The sequence below is a fragment of the Microtus pennsylvanicus genome, chromosome 2 (genome assembly GCF_037038515.1).
Source record: "Microtus pennsylvanicus isolate mMicPen1 chromosome 2, mMicPen1.hap1, whole genome shotgun sequence".
NCBI lineage: Eukaryota > Metazoa > Chordata > Mammalia > Rodentia > Cricetidae > Microtus > Microtus pennsylvanicus.
Window position 1 is genome coordinate 84,587,882 of NC_134580.1, and position 24,266 is coordinate 84,612,147.

The following is a 24,266-nucleotide window of genomic DNA, read 5'->3' on the forward strand; positions in this document are numbered from 1 at the left end:
TATAGGTTTATAAATAGGGGGATCTGTTAGTTTAGTTTTGTTTTCTGAGGCAGCATTCTTGTTCAGCCCAGTTGACCTTGCCTCTTGATCTTGCTCCCACCTCTCTAGTGTTGGAAACACAGGCATGTGCCATCAAGCTTGCTTCAATATATTTTAAAAACATGAAGTGTGCTAGTCACTTCTAATACACTACCTTCTCATTTAACCTGTCTGGCCCATAGTCTTTCAAAAAGTTTTTTTTTGTGTGTTTGTACAAAGATTCATTTATTTTTGTGCATGTATGTGCGCTTGCTTGAGCTTATGTGTAGCACATGAGTGGAGGTGGATTGGACACTCCTGGAACGGGAGTTACCAGCAGTTATGAGGTGTCTGATGTGGATGCTGGAAACCAAACCCAGATCCACTGTATAACAGTAAGTGCTCTTACCTGAGGAGCTCTCTCTCAAGAGTTAGGCCCTTATTCTTTATTTCTAGTTGACAGTTCTGATTTTTATTTTATGCAAATAATTTATATACTAAGGAAGCCAAAGAGATAAATAAATGCCTTCTTTTAGGGCAGAGGTAAGAAAAAGAGGCAATAATTAAAAATTTGGCTTTAGCAATTTCCAACTCATATTTTTAGCATACTGTGTATAACACACAACCAACACTTTACAAGACAGGTGATTTAAAAAATAGGTATTAGAATTATTAATGCTACTGCCATTATTTGTGTGTGTATGTATTTATGTGTTATCTGTACATGTTTGCACTCATACATGTGGAGGTCAGGGGTTAAGCTGACTCTCATTTAGCCTAGAGTTCATTCATTTGGCTGATTACCCAGTGCTGGGCTAAAGAATGTGCACTGACATACTTGGCTTTTCTATGGGTGCTGGGGCTCTGAACTCAGTGCAGCTGGCACCTCATCAACTGAGCCATTCCCCAGCCTTACTTGCATTCTTTGAAGCAATACTCAGATTTGAGAAATATGACAGGTCAAAATGACTCACTTAATACAAAATTAAATTTTTAGAAATTGTGTTTTTAAAAATCATATTTAATTCTGTGTCTTTCATTTGAGAGATAAAATATGCCCTGACACTTTTCAGATAGGCCTTATATGATGACCTTAATGCTCTAGGAATAAGGCCCTACTTTCATTTGCTTCTAATATTAAACTTTATTACTGGTAAGGTGAACACAAAACTAGTTGAGAGGTCAAACTAAAATCACAATTCATACTAGTGGTTTTATAAATAAGACCTTTCCTCTTATATCAAGTGTTTTGGCATAGCTTTCCAAATATACTTATAACACAGACTTCTACTTAGAAGCATACGTTTCCTTATTTTCTACCTTTTATTAAAGGAATATGTCAGATGAAGACAGTGATTATTGAGAATAACACATTAAAAAGTTTTCTATTGAGGCGGCAAGAGTATGCGAACAATTTAACACACAATTTGTAATTTTTTTTCATATTCAGTAAGTAAAAAAACGTGCTTTCAGTGCTCTGTTGTGAATCTTTTCTTAAATAAAATGTACTATAACATTTATACTGTCAAAAATGACCCAAAGAGTCATTACAACCCAGTCTCAATGTACCATTAAAATGCCATTTTTAATAGATTTACAAGTCTTCTTGTTCATTCCTATTAAAAAGCTACATTATTGAAAACAGCCTGGTATTGGCATAAAAACAGAGAAGTCGACCAATGGAATCGAATAGAAGACCCTGACTTTAACCCACAAACCTATGAGCACCTGATTTTCGATAAAGGAGCTAAAAGTATACAATGGAAAAAAGACAGCATTTTCAACAAATTGTGCTGGCAAAACTGGATGTCAATCTGTAAAAGAATGAAAATAGATCCATATCTATCACCATGCACAAAACTCAAGTCCAAATGGATTAAAGACCTCAATATCAGTCCGAACACACTGAACCTGATAGAAGAAGAAGTGGGAAATACTCTACAACACGTGGGCACAGGAGACCACTTCCTACGTATAACCCCAGCAGCACAGACACTAAGGGCCTCATTGAATAAATGGGACCTCCTGAGGCTGAGAAGCTTCTGTAAAGCAAAGGACACTGTCACTAAGACAAAAAGGCAACCCACTTACTGGGAGAAGATTTTCACCAACCCTGCAACTGACAAAGGTCTGATCTCCAAAATATATAAAGAAATCAAGAAACTAGACCGTAAAAGGCTAATCAATCCAATTATAAAATGGGGCACTGAGCTGAACAGAGAATTCTCAACAGAAGAACTTCAAATGGCCAAAAGACACTTAAGGTCATGCTCAACTTCCCTAGCGATCAGGGAAATGCAAATCAAGACAACTTTAAGATACCATCTTACACCTGCCAGAATGGGTTGTGGAGAAAGGGGTACACTCACCCATTGCTGGTGGGAATGCAAACTTGTGCAACCACTCTGGAAAGCAGTGTTTCGTTTTCTCAGGAAATTCGGAATCAACCTACCCCTGGATCCAGCAATACCACTCTTGGGAATATACCCAAGAGAGGCCCTATCATACAACAAAAGTATATGCTCAACTATGTTCATGGCAGCATTGTTTGTAATAGCCAGAACCTGGAAACAACCTAGATGCCCTTCAATGGAAGAATGGATGAAGAAAGTATGGAATATATACATATTAGAGTATTACTCAGCAGTAAAAAACAAGGACTTCTTGAATTTTGCATACAAATGGATGGAAATAGAAAACACTATCCTGAGTGAGGTAAGTCAGACCCAAAAAGAGGAACATGGGATGTACTCACTCATATTTGGTTTCTAGCCATAAATAAAGGACATTGAGCTTATAATGCATGTTCCTAGAGAAGCTAAGTAAGAAGGTGAACCCAAAGACAAACACATAGGCATCCTCATGAATATTAACCTTCATCAGGCGAGGAAAGGAGACAGAGACAGAGGAGCACGGGACAGAAATCTCAAGGTCCAATCAGGAGCAGAAGGAGACGGAGCACGAGCAAGGAACTCAGGACCGCGAGGGGTGCACCCACACACTGAGACAATGGGGATGTTCTATCGGGAACTCACCAAGGCCAGCTGGCCTGGGTCTGAAAAAGCATGGGATAAATCCGGACTAGCTGAACATAGAGGACAATGAGGAATACTGAGAACTCAAGAACAATCGCAGTGGGTTTTTGATCCTACTGCACGTACTGGCTTTCGGGGAGCCTAGGCAGTTTGGATGCTCACCTTAGGAGACCTGGATAGAGGTGGGCGGTCCTTGGGCTTCCCACAGGTCAGGGAACCCTGATTGCTCTTTGAGCAGATGAGGGAGGGGGACTTGATCGGGGGAGGGGGAGGGAAATGGGAGGCGGTTGCGGGGAGGAGGCAGAAATCCTTAATAAATAAATTAATTTAAAAAAAAAGCAATTCCACTGATTTGACTTTGTTTCCAATGTAGCAAATAGACTGATGGATCACTAATATTAGCCACATGGAATAAAAAGATCACAATTTTGAAACATAACAACACTTCTTGTGGTTCAAGGCAACTTTAAAAAGTGAGGCATATTTTAACAAGTGAGAGGGTCTTGAAAATGGGAGTATTATATGAATCAACCCAAACAGTAATGAGTGATCCCCTAGAAAATCCTTCTCGGAATCACTCAACTGAGTAAAGTAACCCAATTACCATTTCACTACATAAACAGTTAAAAAAATATGAAGAATATTAGCATAAAATTCTGTATAGAAGACTTTTCAAAAACATTTTTGGTCTTCACACATAATTTTCTTATGAGTAATATCTTCTTTGTATATAAAGATTAGCTTTTTCTCCCATTTTTTTTTCTTCCCTCCCTCTTTTCCTTCCTTCTTTTTTGTTGTCTGGGATTGATCCCAAGGAGGGGGCTAGGCATGCTAACACACACTCTATGAGTGACATCCTCTCATCCCACACATATAATTAAGTCTGAAAGTCTAAAGTTTAGTACACAGACACACACACACACACTTTTTTCTATTCACTGTAGTTTTTTGACTTCTCACATTCTGTTATGTTTTGTGCCCTTTAAGAACACTCCTGTTTGGTCTAATATAATTTCACTTATATTTATGAATTAAAAATAAAAATTTATGGTTTATAAATAGTAAGGATGAATGTATGTATGAATGATGAGATTAGCAATTCTGGGCATGGTGGTGCATACCTCTAATCCCAGCACTAGGGAGGTAAAGGTTGAGGCAGGTAGATTTCTGTGAGTCCCAGGTTAGCCAGGGATATATAGTGTACACAGTGAGAGTCAGCCCATCTCTCTCATTTCATATATATCCTAACAAAAAATGTCTTGAGAATTTTATTAATTGCTGGATTACTCCTTCTTATTAATTAATTAATTAATTAATTTTGGTTTTTCGAGACAGGGTTTTTCTGTGGTTTTGGAGCCTGTCCTGGAACTAGCTCTTGTAGACCAGGCTGGTCTCGAACTCACAGAGATCCGCCTACCTCTGCCTCCCGAGTGCTGGGATTAAAGGCGTGTGCCACCACCGCCCGGCAAGTATATACTTAGCTCATACAGAAACCACTTGGGTGCCTTGTATTATTATTTCCAAGCCACATAAGCTGAAAAAAATGAAGTTATATGCAGTTTTTAATGATCCTAAAATAAATAGCACTTTAACAAATGTTATCATTACAAAATCCTATTGCAGCTAAATACAAGTCCCAGGGCTAGAGAGTTGGCTCAGCAGTTATGAGTACTTGTTCTTGCAGAAGACCTGTGTTCAATTTCCAGCACCCACATGGCAGCTCATAACTCTCTGTAACTTCAGTCCCAGGGGATCTGAAGCCTTCTGACTTTCAAAAGAACCAGGCATGCATGTAGTGAACATAAATGCATGTAGGCAAAATACTCATAGACATAAATTGACAAATAAATAAAATTTCTAAAACCCAAGCCCCAAATGATGCCTTCAATGGAAAAATGGATGTTAGAAAGTGTGGGATATATACATATTAGAGAACTACTCAGCAGTAAAAAACAATGACATCTTGAATTTTGCATGCAAATGGATGGAAATAGAAAACACTATCCTGAGTGAGGTAACCCAGACCCAAAAAGAGGAACATGGGATGTACTCACCCATAATTGGTTTTTAGCCAAAAATAAAGGACATTGAGCCTATAATTCGCGATCCTAGAGAAGCTAAATAAGAAGGTGAACCCAAAGAAAAACATATAGTTATCCTCCTGGATATCGGAAGTAGGCAAGATTGCTGGGCAAAAATTGGGAACTGGGGGGTGGGGTGGGATGGGGGAAAGGGGAGATGGGGAGAGAAAAGTGAGAAGGGGAGGATGGGGAGAGCTTGGGGGAATGGAATGGTTGGGATAAAGGAAGGGTGGATATGGGAGCAGGGAAGTATATATCTTAATTAAGGGAGCCATTTTAGGGTTGGCAAGAGTCTTGACTCTAGAGGGGTTCCCAGGGGTCCAGAGAGATGTCCCCAGCTAAGTCCTTTGGCAGCTGAGGAAAGAGAGCCTGAAATGGCCCGATCCTATAGCCATACTAATGAAAATCTTGCATATCTGGCGATGGATGGAGATAGAGACAGAGACCCACACTGGAGCACGGGACTGAGCTCCCAAGGTCCAAATGAGGAGCAGAAGGAGGGAGAACATGAGCAAGGAAGTCAGGACTGCGAGGGGTGCACCCACCCACTGAGACAGTGGAGCTGATCTATTGGGAGCTCACCAAGGCCAGCTGGACTGGGACTGAATAAGCATGGGATAAAACCGGACTCTCTGAACATGGCGGACAATGAGGACTGCTGAAAAGCTAAGGACAATGGCACTGGGTTTTGATCCTACTGCATGTACTGGCTTTGTGGGAGCCTAGCCTGTTTGGATGCTCACCTTCCTGGACCTGGATGGAGGGGGTAGGACCTTGGACTTCCCACAGGGCAGGGAACCCTGACTGCTCTTGGGACTGGAGAGGGAGGGGGAGGTATTTACAAGGTAGTTTGGGAGCATATAAGTAGGCTACCTAACCTAGTCTTGAAGAATAGGAATGACAATGTGAGAGCAAGAGACATCAAAGTTAAGACTAAACTCACAATTAGGCAGACCTAGCAAAGATACTTGCAGGAAATGGTAGTGTTTCTGGCACTGACAAAGCACCTGGAAGTGTTGCAGGAATGAGCCACAAGGAAGAATGCAGATGAGACAGGAAGCTGCAACCTGCAGCTCAATCCAATCCATAAGGCTAGAGAGTGCGTAGAGCCCAGATCTTAAAGACATAGAAAAGCTCTGGGCCAGGTTAAAAGTTCAACTAAAATATCTTTTAGGTATTTATGAACAAATCAGTGAACATCTACTGTTCCTTTAGCTCTTACATGAAGCCCTGGAAGCTTCAAATAGGGATGTACCTTATATAAAATAACATTTTTTATTGTTCTGTCTTAGGCCATGATATTCAAAAGCTGACAGATTTCTTACACTTGTCTCTTTGGGACTCTAGAAGACAGGCAGACAGATGGGCAGTCTATACTAATGGAAATTCCACCCTGATAACAAAAGAAAAAGGAGATTATTTTAAATAACAGCATGGAGATTTATTTCTTATTTATGAAGAGTGCAGACACGTGATGAGTGCTGCCAATCGTCTTGGTCAAGAAAGGTCTGAAGACATCGAATGTGCTGCAGTGACGACACAGATGTTTTCCAGATGATTTTATGTAACTTGCTTATTAGTAGGTATGGCCGTTTTACTTTTGTTGCTACAGTATTTAGTAGGAGTCATGGTGCATTATGCATAATAATTTACATATAATAAAGTGTGTGCTATGAGTTTTTATTGAAATGCATATGAAAAGTATTATTTATATTACCTAACATATCATTACAATTTGCTTGTTTTCTAAATTTAATATAAACCAGTTTTTTAAAAAAATATGAAGCAATTACATTTTTGGATTAAAACTTCAATAATTATCATTAAATTTTTGGGCTATTTACTGTAAAGCAATGTAATATCAACTGTTCTGAGTAGAAAATAGATGCTTGTGGGAAAAATGAAAGGATTTTATTAAAAAAAAGTGATGCAGATGCATTCTATAACAATGAAGTACACTAACGATCATGTAATTAGATGGGAGGAGTAACTGGGTATAATCAGATGAATGGATCACAGATTTTACTGCCTAAGTAAAAGAAAAAAATTGTATGAAATAGTGTGCAAGTTGTTTTTTTTCATTCAATTGTTTTTGGGACACAGAAAGAATACACACACACACATATATTACTAATTAGTTTTACTCTTTACAAGCACATGCTACTGTATTATATTATGGTACTTACTGGTAGAAGCCACATAGTTATGAACAATATTGAGAAAAATGTAGAAATACATAATAGTGCATTTTGATGACTGTAGTAATATTTCATTTGTCTTTTAATAAATAAAGCTTGTCTGAAGTTCAGAGAATCAAACAGCCGCACTGATCAGCCTTATAGACCAGGCAGTGGTGGCACACACCTTTAATCCTAGTAGCCACACTAGTTTGCCATAGAAAACGGGCGGTAGTGGGGCACACCTTTAATCCCAGCACTAGAGAGGAATATAGGACAAGAGGAGACAGCTCTCACACACAGTCTCATTCTGAGATTTCTGGAGGCAGGACTACCATTTTGAACTGAGTTAAAGTAAAAGCCAGTGGCTGACTGTTTTGCTTTTCTGACCTTCAGGCTGAACCCCAATTTCTCTCTAGGTTTTTATTAATTGTGCTACAGATGACATTTTTTCAAGGTATTTATTTTAGGTGATGTAACTGAAATCATATGGTTCACTGTTTTCTATTTTATTAGTTAAGATAAAACATAAAAACCAATAATATGGCATTTCCACTCCCACCCCCAAATACCTGCAGCAAATCTACACTGGTAGCTGCTAAGTTTGTGGTTTCGCTGCCTTCTGGTTGCAGTGGCAATGTTGTGGGGTGGGGGAGGAACCAACAACATGCAGGCCATTCTACCTGCTCCTCAGAGCACCTTATTAAAGGGACTAAGAGGGGAGGAGGACTGAAGAATAAACTTAAAATATAATTCATATTGCAGCTAACAATGTAAGTATTTTAATTATGGTTGAAGAGAAGGCTCAATGGGCTAAGAATGCTTCCTGCTGTTGCAGAGGACCTGAGTTCAGTTCCCAACACACAGATTCAGTTGCTCACAACTGTACAGACTGCAGCTCCAGTTCTAATGCCTCTTCTGGCCTCTGTGGGTACCTGCACTCATGGTCACAAAACCATAAAAAGATGAACACACATACACACACACACACATAAGCAAAAGAGATTAAAAAAATAAGTGTTTTAATCACTATATTGATTAAATAACTATCTCTGTTACTACAACATTAATTTACAAATACATTCAATGATTATTTAGTAGTAGCTGCTTTAGAAAAATTGCATAGAATTATTAGTATCATATTATCAATTACTCCCTAGGATTATATAGAGTATTGTCTACACTAAAATAAAATGATTCTTAGGGAAAAACTAATTTTATTTAAAAGTAGAGGTGGGTGAGGAGACGGTTCAGTGAGTAAAGCACTTGGCATGCATGATGATTTGGGTCTGACCCTATAATCTCAGTGTTGGGGAGGTGGAGATAGGAGGATCCCCGGGGTTTGTTGGCCAGCCAGTTTTACTCTGAATCAGTGTGTGCTCTAACTTCAGTGAGAGACTGTCTCATAAAACAGGGTGGAGAGAAAGAGAAAGACATCGAAGCTGACCTCTGACCTGAACATGCACAAATGAAATGAAGAAAAAATGCAAACAGATTGATTCAATGCCTGTACTGATGACCTAATAGAACAAACTTTCTGGCCATAAGAATATCAAATATGTAGGACAATTAAAATATATTTTGTTAAAAAAGGCTTATGGATATTTTGCATACATGCATGTATATGTGTACTATATGTATGTCTGGTATCTACGAATTCAGAAGAAGAGAGGTACTGGATCCTCTGGAATTGGAGTTACAAGCAGTTGTGAAGCCACCATGTGAATGTTGGGAACTGAATGGGTCTTCTGTAAGAGCAACAAATGCTCTCAACTACTGAGCCATTTTCCCTGCCCCAGATTCTCTTTTATAACAAGCTTAATTACACATGGTTTAAAAAACACTTTAATATCCAAATACCTTTATATAACCTCAATTTTCTGCTCCCAATCTGTGTACATTGGACCCAGACTTCATTTACCAATAGTATAAAAAAACGGAAATTAAGGTAGCATCAAGAAAGATGAATCAGAGAGGAAAAAGCATGTCCAACTGTATAATCAAAATCAAAACCAAGAAGCATCTTATAGTTGGTAGTTACTTTAAGTGCCAGCAGAGTCACATGCTTTCAACTGTATTATCATTATAACGATTAATATTGAAAATGTTTCTATACAGTAACGTGTCTATGGAGAGGCAATTTAGATTCATACACACTTTCTTAATCAAAATCTTCATTTTTCAAAACATGACTCAGAATAAGGAATCTTCTTTTATAAATGGGAATAAGACAGTAACATTAAAAAATTGGTATCATTCTAATGTTCTTCTTTTAGTTAAGTAGTTCAAAAATAACTTTTTTAAAAGAGAAAACCTAGTTTTGCTGGAATATTTGAACACACTAAAATCTTGTGTAGTCCGACTAACTTCTGTAGGAATTCAGGATAAAAGCAAGAACTTAAACTGTAGACTGACCTAACTAATCCAAGGAATGTCTCAGCTATCTTCTGAGACTGGAAGACACACACTTGTAAATGATAAAACACACTATTCTATTAGCAAACACAAAGTTTGCTATCTTTAAATCAGTGCCCTCATATTCTCAAAAGGAATGTCCTCAATGTCAGTGCCTGAAGTGATCGGCGCTGACAAATGCAACAGCTCTCTCTGTGTCATTCCTAATGCACTTGTCACTCAGTATTATCCATCCTCATTAATGACAATGGGAAAGTTTATCTTGGGAACACATTTTAAATCATCTACTCTTTACAATGGGACCATGAAATCTCTTACAAAACATGAGGCGGGAACTACTCTGACAACAAAACCCTTTCCTGGCAGCTTTATTCTTAATTCCTGTTCAAGGAGTAATCTGTTTATTATAAAATCATACAGAACAATATATTAAACAGAATTTGAAACAAGAATAGCTAGTGTGATTTTCAAGCTTACAAGTATTTTTACAACATTTTTATTAAGCTGAAAACACTGTTGAGTCCTTTTTGTGTGGTTTCATGCAATCATCTTTTCTATTTTACATTATAATCACCTTTGAAAGGGGGTTTGCTTGCCTAATTTTAAAATAAGTTTCAAAGACTGATAGCTAGCTCTTATATATCTATTTAAAATGAAATAATTTGCATTAATTTAAATAAAATGCCCCATCTAAAAAAGTCTAACTAAAATGCTAAAATTCTCAAATTTAACTACTTCTAACTTAAAAATAACATAACCAGTGCCAATATTACTTTTAACACAATGACAATTACATCTTAAGCCTGAATATGATGTTTCAATATTTTAAGAAATTACTTCAGTTAAAAAGACGGAAAGTAACTTAAACTTCTAGATCCACAGTACCTGCTGTTTTAATTCTAGACACATGCGGCTGGAGTAGTTCTTCCAATAAAATGAATCCTTCTTAGAAATATGTCCCTATGCCTCTTAATATTCTGGTATTGGAACTTTAATGCCTTGCTTTGTTTATCTCACTGGACAGTATAGTCATATTAAACATAGTATAATGAAAACTATAAAATATTACATTCAGTATCAATTTTTACCATTTTCAAGCATCTGAATGATGTATGCTAAACAGAACTGGCTATTAATAGTTCAAAGTAATATTTAAATTATATAAGTCTTTAACTTATAACAAAGCTTTTTAACTTTAGAATTTAAAATGATTGGTATTATAAAGATTTTGTGGTTAAAATTCTTGCTTACTGTATATAAAAACACTATAAATACTATAAAATGTTTGTTTTGATATATAAGGAATAATAAAAGGAATAAAAATCTAAGGACATGAGTAAACCAATAATTGTTCCTCATATATTAGGTATTTGCAAGTGTCTAAAAATAGCACTTCATGTGTAGCTGGAGAGCAAAGTTAGCCTTACAGATGGAGGCCACCCCAGTGCCTGAATAAGCCTGGAGAGACTGGTGCCTTTAGGACTGTGCATAAGTCCACACTGGAAAACACACACCCTCTCAACTTTCCTTCAATTCGAGCCTTTTATGAGATTTAACATATTCACAACATGGTAGTACAGCTTGAGAAAAGCTATGCATTTTCTGAAAAAAGACTATTAATTTTACAAGTACAAACTACCTACCGAAGGACTATGTACTCACTGATTTTCAGTAGAACTGAATTTAAAGACTATAAAGAGCACAAGTGTCAATTCTTTCATGAAAGAATTATTTAAAACATTAAGACAGATTCTTCACAGTAATAACTTTTCTGACAATAACCAGAAAGTAAATATTTTTGGTCTGGAAAAACATAAATTTTAAATTCAACTGTGTAGGACAAAGGAAGCATGGTAAAACCTATTGGCCTCATAACATTCGGTACAGTTTACTTAGACAACAGCAGGGCTAGAATTGGACCATGGGTCATAGCTGCAATAGGGGCACACGTGGTTTAACACTGCCCCCTTACACTGTACACAGGGCCAAACACAAGATATCTTTAAAGAAATGTGAGATGGGAGTGTTATAAATATGAAACAGAAAAGTAAAGTTGAGCATAAATACGATGTTATAAAAAGTATAGAGATCAAATTTTCCAAATACCTTTACATATATTCTGGTTTTTCTTTTAAAATAAATTATCTGTTGTATTAAATTGTTATGAATTACATTGTAAGTCTTCTTTTATAATAACTGTCCTCATTTAAATTTTTATGCAGATCAGGATGGCTTCCTAAGATGAGACTCTTAAGTAACCAAACTAAAGCAATGTTTTGAATTGGGTTGCCTCATGTGCACCAAGACAGTCAACAGAATGATTTTTTGATAGGTAGAATTCCACATTATGGATGTGATATGAATTACTTTACCATAAAAGTATATGAAAACTGAAGATTATTTAAAATGTTGTATTCTAATTTCATTTTTTATAAGCATCTTACCCAGTACATCAAGAGTTCCACAAATCTACATTTTTTTTAAGAGCCAGGAAAGCACAGACAATAAAATTGGATCATATTTGTCAAAGAAAACTAAGACTATCAACAGGGTATTAATCAGTCAAAGTCGACTAGAAGGCACAGGTATTGAAATGAAGGAATTACAAACGATCCCCATTTTGTTTTACAATATAGACTAAGTCCAGTAGCTCGCACAAGGAACCTGATTGGAAATTCCTAATTGACCTTTGTGAATTGAAAAATGTATTATTAAATCTCTCTCTTTTTAAGCTTTCTAAGCTAGGCTGGCTTTGAATTTGCTACATTGTCCTGTCTGGACTTGAACTGAAGAGATCTGCCTGCCTTTGCCTTCTGGGAGTTAGGATTAAAGGTGTGCACTACCATGCCTAGATCTTTCAAGATGAAGCATCAAAATAAATTTCACAGTAAACAAGATGACCGTAATAAAACAGTCATTCTGATAAGTTTATCAATTATGCAATGTTAATTAAAAACTTCTTCCTCATTGACTGCTGGTATTTCAAGCATAGTTCTACTTCATTTCACTGACAACAATTCATTATGCTACCTGCTATGTGTTGAACGTTGCTTTACTTATGCAAACGTTAGAGGTATGTTAACTATCCAAGGAAAGTGTGCTGGTATATAGACCATCCCGCGAGTCAGTAATGCTGAATCTGCTATAATGAAAAGTGTCAGGAGGGCATTTACTCACCCATCTATCTATTCACTCAGTATCTATTGAGCACCAACACAATCAGGTATTGAACTGGAAAGAGGTGGGTGGTGAAGATGATGAATCAGACACACCTAAGTTTTAGCACTTATTATACCCCTAAAAAAATAAAATCACATGCTCTCAAAGCTTAAATACTTTGTATGTAAAAGAAACTGCACAAATACCTGATGTTTTTACTACACTGAAGTGTGAGAGCAAAGACAGAACAGTGCAGAGTGGAAACCAAGAGCCAGAAAATAAGCAGAAAAAATCATCAGTACGTGGGCTCATTCTATTTATGACCAGCCTTAGAATTTTTATACATCAATCAGGTCTACATGGTTTAATTAAATTAAAAAAGGGTATTTTGTTATTATATATTTGACTTTTAAATGCAAACTATGGTAAACTACTTTACTTGATCTGTTTGTTGTATCACCCTATGTGGTTCAAGCTATCCTCAAATATAATCCTCTTTTCTTAGCCTGCTGAATTACAAGTGTATTGGAATTACACATGTATACCATCATGTCTAGCTTGTAATTTTTTCCTAACCTAAAAGATTTTATTTGGTATGAATTAGAAATTTAATTTGGGTTTAAAAATGTTTTGTTTATTGTTATTATTTTATGTGTATGACTGCTTGTATGCAAGTGTATCTGTGCATCGTGTGCATACCTGATGCCTATGGAGGCCAGAAGATGTGAGATCCCCTGGAACTGGAGTTAAAGACAGGTGTGAGCCACCACAAGGATGCTGAGAATGAAACCTGGGCTCTTAAACACTAAGTCACCTCTCCAGCCCCTAGGTGTTGGTTATAACAAAAATACATCTCTTTCCACTCCTGCATCTCTTCAAATTAAGCATGGATAAGGTTGCTGTGTGTCTGAATACCCAAACACAAGGAGAAGAGGTGCTGAACAGATTTATTGGTCTAGCCTTATAGAATTTGTTGTTTTAATTGGTTTTCTGGGTATGGGTCTTATGTGTGTAGCTAGGTAAACACACTGTCACTGAACTAAATTGCCAGTCTGCAATTTAATTATTTTGAAGCTAAATTTTTTTTACCTTGTCAATGTTTCATATGTAAAATTTAAGTATGTTAAAATTACTACAAAGGAAATATGTTTTATCATTAGTTTTAATTTTATTCTTATGTCTTAATTTATTAGAATGTCAGGGTATGAAGATCATTAATTATAGAACATTATTACAATACATGTACAACTGAACTGGAACAGTACCAAGAATCTTCATTATGAGGTTTATCTAAACCTTGAACTCACAGAGATCTGCCTGCCTCCTGAGTGCTGGGATTGAAGGTGTCCCCATTATGCCCAGCTAATATGTTTTCCCAGTGAAGGCAAATGTCTTTGTATTTTTCAATGGCATAATTTTTTTAGTAATACTAATCATAGAGATTAATATTTTGCTGCCATAGGATTTATTTCTTAATTTTACTTTAAGACAATGTTAAAATAATTTCAAGAAAAAAATTGTGAAAGAGTAGCTTTAAATAAACAACCAGTCAAACTTTGATTAGAGTTTCGTTTCTAACCTTGAAAGGTGAGGTTAGAAGTTGGTGATCTGAAAAACTGAATTTGGTAGATCCTTAATTAACTCACAAGTCACACATGCCTTAATTATCTCACAAGATAATATCTGATGTTCCAAAGACAACACTTAAAATAATTTAGAAAAACATAAAATACAAAAACATGTTAACTAATTATGAGCTATTTTAAAGTAACTTGGAAACAAGGTTTTAGAAGCACATATTTGATACATTCGTTTTCACACACAGCACCATATTTAACTGCTACTTTAGCCTCACAGGGCTCTTACATTCTTGTTGTAAAGAGATAAAGGATATGGAGAGTTGCAGAACCTTCCCTGAGTCACACTCCTGTGGTTTTCTTCGTAAATCCTGATCTTCTGTCTCCTCGTGCAGAAGTGCACTGGGAAGCTAGCAGGCTTAGGGACTCTGATAATTATAACTAATTTGCTTTTAATTAGTTAACATGTTTTTATATTTTAAGTTTTTCTGAATTATTTTCATATATTATCTTTGGAGCATCAAATACAAAACTTAAATATAATCCCATATAATTAAATTTGACATACTTTTGAATTATATTAAATAGTTGGTTAAAGTAGGGAATCATATATAGAATACAAAAAAAATGTAGAATTTGGAAATTAGCGCCATTAAAAATAGTGTTTTATAGAATATAAACAATTATAAGATACAATTAAAACAGGGTATGTGTTCACATTTCCAGTGGGGCAGTGAATGTTCTCAAACGAAGGAGACAGACTGGTTATCTCCAGTCAAATGATGGGAAGATCCTGGAAGGACTGGAAGGTTGATCATTTGGACATTCACCGTGTAAGAATGCTGAGGCAATGACTAACTTAGTAAAGATTGGAGATAAATTTCCCTGTGCCACAGGCTCATGGAGACCATGTTTATTAAGCATGAGTATCAGAGGCACACTAGTAGAATGTATGTTCTTGTGTTCTAGAAATATAAAACTACGGTTTGGCAGGGAAACAGGACAGGTGTGATTTATCATCACTTGTTTTCTTTTTCTGTCTTCCCCTGACACATAAATGACACATTGTGGGAGGAAGTGTTTCAAAGCTAATGTGTAAACGGGGTAAATTCTGCTACAGTAGTTCTGTGAAGGCTTTAAGAAACTCCTCACTTAAAGTACTGAAATATAATTTTCGTGGAGCCAAGGTACAGAATGCACTTGCAGAAATGTCCATGCCTGCAAATGTCACAAAGAAGAGATTTTCGTCCCTTTGCAGCAGCAGACAGCACTCTTTGTTCCAGAATCATCTCCAAGTTGAGCTAGCTGGACCACATGCACTTGGGCGGGGGTCTTCTGGACTCATGACTAAAGAGTGCTAACAGGCTTTAGAATATTTGAATTTGGCTTTGTGAAATCATCAACTATATCATGATCAAATTTCTTTCAGAAAATAGAGTTATGAATACATATGAGAAATAGCACAAGGGTCTGGGAATTGTGCTTGTCTAACATGTGCAAGGCCCTGGGCTTGATCTCCAGTACTGTCAAAAACAAAGTACAATAAAACAGTAGATTCTGTGCTGAATTTATAAACTAAAAATATTTATATAATCTTGTTTACGATAAAGTTATTATAAGACATTTTGAGACATTAGAAAATAGGATTCATTTGCTATGAGTAATTATAAATTTTATAGCCTTGGTCCTGATAACCATACAGAGACTTGAAGACATCTAATAGTCAAACATGAACTGCTTTTGCCTTGCCAAATGAAGCAATAATGTTCTGCCAGCCAAACTCACAGGAAGCATGTGAAATGAACACAAAAGCAAACAGGCTTCATGCTGCCCGAGGGAAAGTCATCAAGATGGCAGTTTCGATCATTTGGAATAATACTAAAGCAGCCTTAGGCTTCTCTCAGAATGGAAACATGTCACCATTACTACAGCATTTCAACAAATCAGAACAAGGAAAGAACACTTACACAATCCCATCCTAGAAAGGGCACTTTACTTAACATGTAAGTGGAAAACAATTATAAGGAAATTTCAGAAAAATTGTCAGCGAACATAAATGACTAAGGGAAAATGTTTTTCCTTTCAATATGCTTAATAGATTTTTAAAAAGCTTACCACTTAGAAACAATTTCTTTATACATTTCCCTTAAGGAACTAGGAATGTAGAGAAACTTATATGAAGCACTAAGTGAAAAGTTTGGTACTGAAGCTGCCGGGAAGAAATACCCATTATCCCTCACCATAGCACCACTTCACTTGAGATTTGATCACAAGGAATAGTTTTCACAACATTTATATAGGAAGTCAAAAAATACTTCAAATATTTGGGTAAATTATCTAATCAGTGTACTTTTAGCATATGTCTAATCATGTAGCTATCTTTGGTCAATCATCAAAAAATCAAAGGCGAATTGGCATGACTCAACTCTAACTTTAATACCGCATGATTGTGTCGTGTAAGCTTGTTTTGTGTGAGAGCTGCTGTGGTTTTAGCAGAGAGATTAACTACCGGACCTAAGCTGGCCTCCAAACCTTGCCCTGCTGATGCCTCTGGCTCTTTGAAGTCTGACCATCATACCTGGCAAAACAACAGTGGGAACTAGGACAATGTCAGATCTAATCAAATTGTTCGCTGCAGCACAGCTAACTATGGGGCTCACTAATTGGCCCAATTGAGGATTATACCTTTTGCTACAGATTCACGACAATAATTTAGTTAAATGATGTCCCCCCCATCTCTTCTAATTAAGATTCCAAAGTTGGAAGAAATAGGATTAGACAGAGTCTCACAACTGTGTTCCCCTTAAGGTGGTATGCACATTTGATAGGTTCACTATGGTAATGTAAAATATATGTAGTAAAAATTAAACCAACTTCTTGAGATTCCGAGAATCTGTGACACTGCTGTAAGACTATATGACTAAAGAATTAAAGTGAAAATATGTATATAGTACATCTAAAATGTGAACATATAAAAATTACACCCTACTGTTATAAAATGTAGTGTGTGTGTGTGTGTGTGTGTGTGTGTGTGTGTGTATGAGAGAGAGAGAGAGAGAGAGAGAGTGAGAGAGAGAGAGCATGAACTTGTGCACGTGAGCAGGCATGCACTTGAAGGCATGTTCATCTTGCATGTACATGTGGAAGCCAGATGGTAACATTAAGCATTTTCGTCTATTTCTTTGTCTCCTTATGTTTTGAGACAAGGTCTCTCAATAAACCAGAAGCTCTCACTTTTGGCAAGACTGGCTGGCCAGTGAGTCTCAGAGACCATCTGTCTCTGCCTTTCCAGTGTTAGGGTTACAGGTGTGCATGGCCACATCTGGCTTTTATATGTGGCTGGGGATCAAATTTAGGTCTTCAAGCTTATGCAGAAAGCATCTTATCTACTGTGCCATTCCCTTCCCTTGGGTTTACTTTTGACACGAGATTTCATTCAGATAAACAGACACTTATAGTTAATATTTTAGCTTTGGTATTGGCAGCATACCTATGAATATAAGCTAACTTACACAGTAACAAATACTTATCAAGGACAGTATTATCAGAAAAGCTATATTAATTAGACTATATAGCTCAAGACACGACCACTTAATAAGGCTTCCAAGTTGGATGTTTATGAATCTTTCAGTAACATAATTGTGAATTGATAGGCAAGTTTCCCTCCTCTTTCTTCATTTTTGGGTATAATAAACATATTTTACCTTCCTATTTTTCAACTGGGAAGGCCATAGAAAATAAATTTGGAGAAGTAAATTCAGAGCTGATGAAACCAAGCAACATTCTGAACTATTAATGCTATCACAGTGACTAGTGGTATGAGGGGGTCTTTGTAGCTTACAAAATTTAAACATTTCCGATAATGCTATGATGTTTCTTCAAGCTATACTATTATTATTAAGCTAATTTACACCAATAGTACATGCAATTTTGGTTAATAGATAAGAGAGAATCTGTTTAGTAAGTACTCCAAGAATAGCTAGTTTTTAATAACTGGTTGACCAATTATTTTGTGAGAGAAAAGTCATGACAACTAGAGAGTTATTGAGGTCTCATTCTGAACCGGCTTCAAAGTATCACAAGTTAATCTTGAATAATTTCAATTTGTTTTGACAGAATCTGCTCTCAATACTCAGTCTATAGGACTCAGATATATTAATTATGTTGATTGTGATCTTTGGACCAGTTAATACCTCCATAACTGTTCTTCCTCTATTTACTGAACATTTGTAGTTACAGGATGCACTTTCTGTGAATTTCAGTCCAACTCAACTGTCACATTTCCCAACTGGAGCCTAGAAACTTTGATGTTTACGGCTGAAAAACTATTCCATAAGGAGAAAGCTTTTTTGTAATAATCTTATAGATGCTGTAACTAATGTAATAATATATTATCACTTGCTAGGAAATTCAATTAGTAGAACATGAAAGCTGAAAATACAAAATCAAAATGATATTACATTCAAGAAAATGCTGTCTCTATGGTATCTCCAAATTCCAATCAGACATACTTCAAATCCTACCATATTACTTGACTACACATCATAATTATAAAGAAAAGTTAATTAACGATAATACCAACATTATCAAAGAAAACAAACTGCCACACTTAAAAGATCATAAGTTTAAGCAGTCAGCTTGGCTCAGTGGTGAGGACACTACAGAGATGTGTACACACAGCTGTATCATTTAGGCCATCTATAGATTCTATTCATCCCTTTGCACAGCACACATTCAGGCACAGACACACATCTACTGAGGCTATGACAGATAGCACCTGAGCTGCAGTGTCAGCACTGTAGACAGGATTCTGCCATGTATTTCATAAGGTCTAACTTAAGCAGCCTTATAGTTACAGAGAAGTATAATAATCTATTGTGATAAATGTTTTCTCCTGAATCTGACAAAATCAATACATACTCCAAAATGGAGACAATACCATTCTGTCTTTGAGTCACTTAAAGTTGGAAAGTACTGTATTACCCCACCTGTCATGTGCAAAGACCAATGGCTAAAGAGGCTTTAATAACACCTGCTCCATCCCACACTGCCTTTGCTTCTTGTCTCCAACCACCCCTCATTTGTGACTCATGTGTCTTCAGGTACATCCCAGTTTGTAATAAGTCTGCCTGCATGGGATAACAAAGTTACTTGTGCTTTACCCACCTAGCTAGCGTTTGATTCTGGGAATAACACCCAGATTCAATGCCCAGAGCACTTCCACCTCAGACTCTTCAAGGAGTATAGCTTACATTTTATTTTTAAAAAATGTCAGAACATTACAAAGATTTATGGCCCAGTGTAGTAGCACATGCCTTTAATCACGACACATGGGAGGCAGAGGCAGGCAGATCTCTTGAGTTTGAGGCCAGCCTGGCCTACAAAGCAAGTTCTACAAGTCAGGGCCAGTAGATAGAGAAACCTTGTCTCAAAAAAAACAAACAAAAACCAAGACAAAATCAAAAAGCAAACAAACCAAGATTTTTGTATTTCTATTAGGTTTGTCATTTAAAATTGCTTTTATCTGAATTTTTATTTTATAAATCATCATATCTTTACTGACTAGATTAACCCAACGTGACAAGGATTTGATTGACTGTATTGAATATTAACTTCTTTAAAAGGTGACTTTATTTGTTTGTTTATTTTGTTTTCAAATACTGCTTCCAAATCACAGGGAGACAATTGTGATTCTTTTAGTTTTGTATAGTAGCAAGAAGCCTATGTGGCTAATCAACATTCTCTACTAGAACCTACAGCTCTTCAAGGGAGAATGTCTCACTTAACATTACACAGACCCTATATTTCCCCTTTCTCTACTCCTCACAAGACATTTGTGAGCGAGGTCATAAGTAGGATTTACACAACTCTTATTTGGGCACAGTAACTTACCCATGGAGAGATTCTCCTTGCTTAATTTGTCCATAATAAAAACGATACCATAGACATGCTTTAAAAACTATTTGGAAGAATATCACATGGAGGGAAAATTTTATATCTTTCATTTGAAACATAAATTCAGCTTTAACAAGCAAGCATACTTTTGCCAGACAATAAGCTATAACCTAGTTTCCTAAATGTTTAAGATAGTAAGTCACTCAATATTCCATCAGAAAAGCTGAGACAATGTTGGCACAGTTACAGTCTTGGGTTCCATTTCAATGGTTTCCTTTGAGAAATAAAAGCAAATTAGCTCAAGAATCACTATTCCTACACACCCTCTTTGGGCTTTAAGTGGCTTTTGAACAGGGTAGTCCCCAGATGAGGAACTTCTAACACTCCTGCAGAGATGACCTGCCTGAAGAACTGGCTGCCTGATTAACTATTAACTGTTCTCAATAGGATTAGATAATTAAGGACATTGATGACCATTAATTAGGAGGAGGGCACATTAATTTGTCACTGGATAGGACCCTTATGATGATTTATAGGTTAGTGCTACTTGTAAATGTGAAGAGACAGAGAAAGAGAGAGAGAGCCATTAAGTTACCTTATCAAGTGGCCAGCTTAAAGAGGGCAGAGGGTCAAAGAAGGGCCAAAGTGGTCACTTTAAGGGTGAAGTCCCAAACACCAAAGCCGTGCCAAGCCACATTGACCATCATTTGGTGATGAAGTTAAAAATATGCTAATTTATTGGTGGTAATTCTCTCTTTTTATGGTTTCAAGCAGTTAAGACAAGTGGCCTGCTTAAGAGCTTTTCATTTGAAAAGAGATTAAACAAAATGGTTTGTCAAGGCAGTTTGGCTGTTTTATGTCTTTGTTAAAAAAATTGCACCAACTATACTGATAACTATCACACCACCCAAATGCCATCTCTCTGAACATTTACTTCTTTAATAAATATATCAAGCCTAATTGCTTAATAGTTTCACATTCATTTGCTCTTTAGCAAGATTAAGCTGAAAAAATTCTTTTGTGTCGCTTTCTGTCATCCTACTTGCAGAAAGGTCACAAAATCTACATGTAGAAAATTTATTTACAGCCACTAGTGTAACTCACACTTTAATTCACCATTTTAAAAATTGAATGTAATCTCCCTAATACTAAAAACAAAACAAAACAAAACAAACAAACAAACAAAGAAACCTTTAGGAGGTAGGGATGAACTTCTCATCCAAACACAGTTGTGGGTAGCATTCATATTCCACACATTGTAAGCACAGCTCATTAACATTTAATTAAAAGCTTTCAAAAGCCTTGGAGATACACGTCGTATTTATCATTTGAGTTTGGAGCTTATTTCTAACAGCTATTAAAACATTTTTTGCTATACTTGAATAACAACACAATTAGAATGAAGGAAAATATAACAAAATTAGCCTGTTATAACAAAAGTACTTAATTTGTACCCAGAAATGGGTCTTAGATGTTTTATTAGAGTGAAAAGCAGGGGTGAGGGAAACCATTTACCTTAAGACAGTAAACTAAAACATAAAAATTCCCTTACCTCAATGGAGAACAGCTTCCTTTTTAACTTAAAAGCTAAGTCTTTGACATCCGATTCATCACAAGTCAAGTTATTAAGCCGGGGAATCTTCCGTATATAGATCAAACCTCATAGAAAGGAAATTAAAGAAAAAGCCTTAAGTGCTGTCATCAGAGGCACAAATTAAAGAGTCCTACAGCAGAATCTGTAAATTCACACACGCATCCTCCCTTTAAAACTGGAGCTGACTACCAGGAGCAGTGAAGCAAACGGTGTGATTATACTCAAGTAATCAAGCAGAATAAGATAAACAGAAATCCTTGAGCGAGGAAAACTAATTGCACTTTGCTTCAGGAGTACAGATGTAAAGAGGGATCTTAATACTTGTCAAAACTACAGCCGGTCTGCGTGTGATTTTCTTTCGTATTTACAGTAAGCAAATATGGCTATCACCTTGCATGCTGCCCACAGCACCACTGAGTGATCTTTATTTTATTAAATGCACCACTAAGCAGCCAGTAAAACAAGGTTCTTGGGTTACTGATAACCTGCAAAACACCAATAATAAGTATTTTATTTCGTACACTGAGCAAACTATTGAAGAAAACTACATTTCAGTACAGTCTGGGATCAAACATTAGTCTGCATGCCATCCGGAAACACTGATTTTTCTGGCACGTTAGGCCCTTATGTGGCCATTAGGAGCTCTGCAGCAGCACAAGGTAAACCATGAGCTCGGGCCTCATCAGCTGAAACACTTGCTAATCTTTCCTGACAAGGCACTGGAAGGCTTTTGTGCAGTTCCTGACTAAACTAGGGGTCAGTTCCCACAGATGAAGACATGGAAGGCTCTTCAGCACATCTTTTTGTCTGACTCAGCTCATATTTAAAAATACCATCTCAGGGATCAGGATCCCTGAACTTGGAATATGAAATAGCAAATTTCAGACTGGAATAGACAAACCTTACTTACAGAACTGCTTGTTTATGAGTATGCATGAGTTTAAAGTGTAAGCTTTCAAGTAACTTCACTGTTACAAACAACTTCTTCAAAATAATTCACTAAAATAAGAATACTTACATTTTAAATATAATATGGCAAAAAATTATTTGAGAATTTCATAGAATGTATTTTGATCATATTTACCTCCTACTTCTCATTAAGACAACAGCTCTTAATTAAAATATCGCATACATACTTATTTCGTAAGATACATTTACTTAATAGAGATAAGGACAGCATATTTCTCATTTCACTCTTAGAGTACACATTCTTGTTAGGTAATTATTAAGATAGGAGGCCTTATATAACTCATTAATTATTTTGTTATCAGGTCCTTCTTAGTAATAGAAAACTTACAAATAATCAGAATTATTCTTACACATGGAGAATAATTTACTGATTCATAGATTTTTTTAGCATAAACAATGACAGTTCAATCTTCGAAATGTTTTAACCAAAATATACGTAGAATATAAAACATAATTTCAGTAACTTTATAAATGAATGGTTACAAAATGTAATGTAACTTACTAAGGTAACATCTAAACTGATTTTTTAAAAAAGAAAATAAAATAGTAATATATTTAAAATAGCCAAATTATCTTAGGTCTCTTTTCATCATAGTAAAAAACCACAAATTAAATAAACCTGATGTAGGCTTAACCTGGGCATATATGATATGTACACTTAGTTGGTTAGCAATCAGGATACACATTATTTTACTGTAGCTGTGGTTTACAACTTACAGGCTTTTAAGTGTTTAAAAAAAAAGACTTGTTAGCTTATGCCTTTTCATCATTGTTCTAAAGGCTGACTTCTCATAGCACTAACAAAGTACCCTATCATCTTCAGTGCCCTTTTTATAGAATCTTATGTGTCAGCAAAGTAACTACTTTGTTGCCACAAAGGTAGCAAACTTAAAGCAAGCTGGTAAATCTTTAGTCTAGAAATTCAAAGTACAGATTCCAAAATAATATCAATAATTATGTTTATTTAGAATATATAGTAGGTAAAAGTGTCATTCATACACTTTGTATTGAGTTTAGACCTAAGACACACATAACCACTAACCTTCTATTATTAATTTTATGTGAAAAAATATTTCTTAAAAGAAACTGAAAATTAGCCAAATAACCAAAGCATTTTTAAAGCTTTAAAAAGGGAGAAAAGTCTTGAGTGGTAGAATCTATACTTAGAATACACAAGATCAGAGGTTCAATTTCCAGCATCAAAAAGAAAACAAACCAAAACAAAAATGCAATATAGTGAAATGTCAATCAATACTGGGTTTATGTCGGCATGACAAGGTAATATATAACCCCCATTTTAAGGTGTTAGTGCTGGTGATTGAACCCATGGCCTTGTGCATAATACA

General features: G+C 36.1%; 1 protein-coding gene across 2 annotated transcripts in view; it reads right to left on the bottom strand.

Moving 5' to 3' along the window:
• Elp4 (elongator acetyltransferase complex subunit 4) overlaps positions 1 to 24,266 on the bottom strand; it is a 206,796-nt gene that overhangs the window by 88,134 nt on the left and 94,396 nt on the right. For both annotated transcript variants that reach the window (XM_075961650.1, XM_075961651.1), the window contains one exon: positions 21,910 to 22,016. In XM_075961650.1, the coding sequence (XP_075817765.1) occupies positions 21,910 to 22,016 (107 nt within the window). The remainder of the gene's footprint in view (positions 1 to 21,909; positions 22,017 to 24,266) is intronic.